General features: G+C 48.3%; 1 protein-coding gene across 1 annotated transcript; it reads right to left on the bottom strand.

The window, feature by feature from the left end:
- Positions 1 to 435, bottom strand: hoatz (HOATZ cilia and flagella associated protein; the record flags this gene model as incomplete). The annotated part of the gene is made up of 1 exon (XM_080511075.1): positions 1 to 435. The coding sequence occupies one exon, from the start codon at positions 433 to 435 to the stop codon at positions 1 to 3; it is 435 nt and encodes a 144-aa protein (XP_080367201.1).
- Between the last annotated feature and the right edge of the window lie 1,061 nt (positions 436 to 1,496).

Below are 1,496 nucleotides of genomic sequence, written 5' to 3'. Positions count from 1 at the left end.
TTACTGCAGCTGTCTGACCATCTCCTCCTCCTCCTCCTCCTCCTCCTCCTCCTCCTCCTCCTCCTCCTTCCTCCTCCTCGGTCTCACGGCTTCTCTCGGCTGCTCCTTCCGGATCCTCCGCTCCCTCTGCCTCCCGAGCAGAGCCAGGATCTCCTTCCTCCGGTCGGCCATGGCCTCGTACCTCCTCCGCTCCCCCTGCAGCTCCAGAGCGGCCACCGGGGCCGGAGACGGCCTGCGGCCGCGGACCCCGGGCCGAGACACCGGCAGCCTCTGGTGGATGTCCGCCGACACCAGGCGCGACTCGAGCGGCGGCCGCAGCGACATGGAGCTCCAGAACTGGCGGGCGTGGGACACGTCCTCCGGGGACGAGCCCTGGAACACGGTGAAGGAGTGCTGGAGGGCCCGGGGGGAGTCCGGACGCTGCGGGGCCGACATCAGCAGCTCTGGGACGGGTCACACCTGCCAGCGAGCAGGCAGCTTAATAAAGATCAAATGACGTCATTTAAAGTCTGGAAAAAGTGTTTACCTTGAGGAAACAAAACTAGATTCTCCCAGCGGAGTGCCCGATTGTTTACTCCGTCACCATGGAAACGACGCAAGCCGGTCAGCGTGGTGGGGGTCATATGTTCACAGTCCCGCTCACGAGACACTGCATGTAGTAAAGTGAGAAATTTGACATCTGTGTAAAAAAACAACAACAACACTTATGCAAAAATGTCCCCCTTTATCCAGTTCACATTCCCAACAACATGTCAAACCTTTTTTTTGCACTCTTTCTGTGTTCAGTCACACAAAATCATAAAAAAAAATAATACCCACAATATTTCGAATTATTAAAACATGCTATTTCCTATTTTAACCATATGCCAAAATGCTGATTTATTTAAATGCGTAAACTATTTTTAATGTTCTGACGGAGGCTGCACAGCAACGCTTATTTTATTTATTTAGTTTCCTTGTAAATCACTGTGACGTTCCTTGTGTCTGAATGCTGCGCTATAAATAAATGTAACCATTTTAAAATGCTGCACAGGAGGATTTTTAAACACTGTATTTAAAAATACTTTGGTAAAAGGACTGACTCTGACTGGAGTTCTTTCCTCAATTAAAAGTAAAAACAAAGTTCTGACATGCTATCAAGTACAAAAAAGCACTTTTAAAGCATTTTGAACACACACACACACACACACACACACACACACACACACAGAAAATGTTGTCATCATGACATTAATCATGTAATCAGATTACTTTTGCAGCTTCAGAGTGGATAATAGTTTCTGTGAGCAGCTCTGATTCTTTCACTTTAAGTCTGAATCAAATAAATATTAAAACAAATTTAAAAAATCTACTCTGTTACTCAGATTACTCTCGCCTCCCGCATCAAAAACCATGTCTGCCGCTGAGGGGGCGGAGCTACCCAGCTGAGCCTCTTCTGATTGGAACGGCCTAGCTTTGATAGGGCAGGGCTAATTCACTGGGGCTCCTCCGATTGG

The sequence above is a fragment of the Blennius ocellaris genome (assembly GCF_963422515.1).
Source record: "Blennius ocellaris genome assembly, chromosome: 16".
NCBI lineage: Eukaryota > Metazoa > Chordata > Actinopteri > Blenniiformes > Blenniidae > Blennius > Blennius ocellaris.
This window is presented reverse-complemented; position numbering and strand designations above follow the sequence as displayed.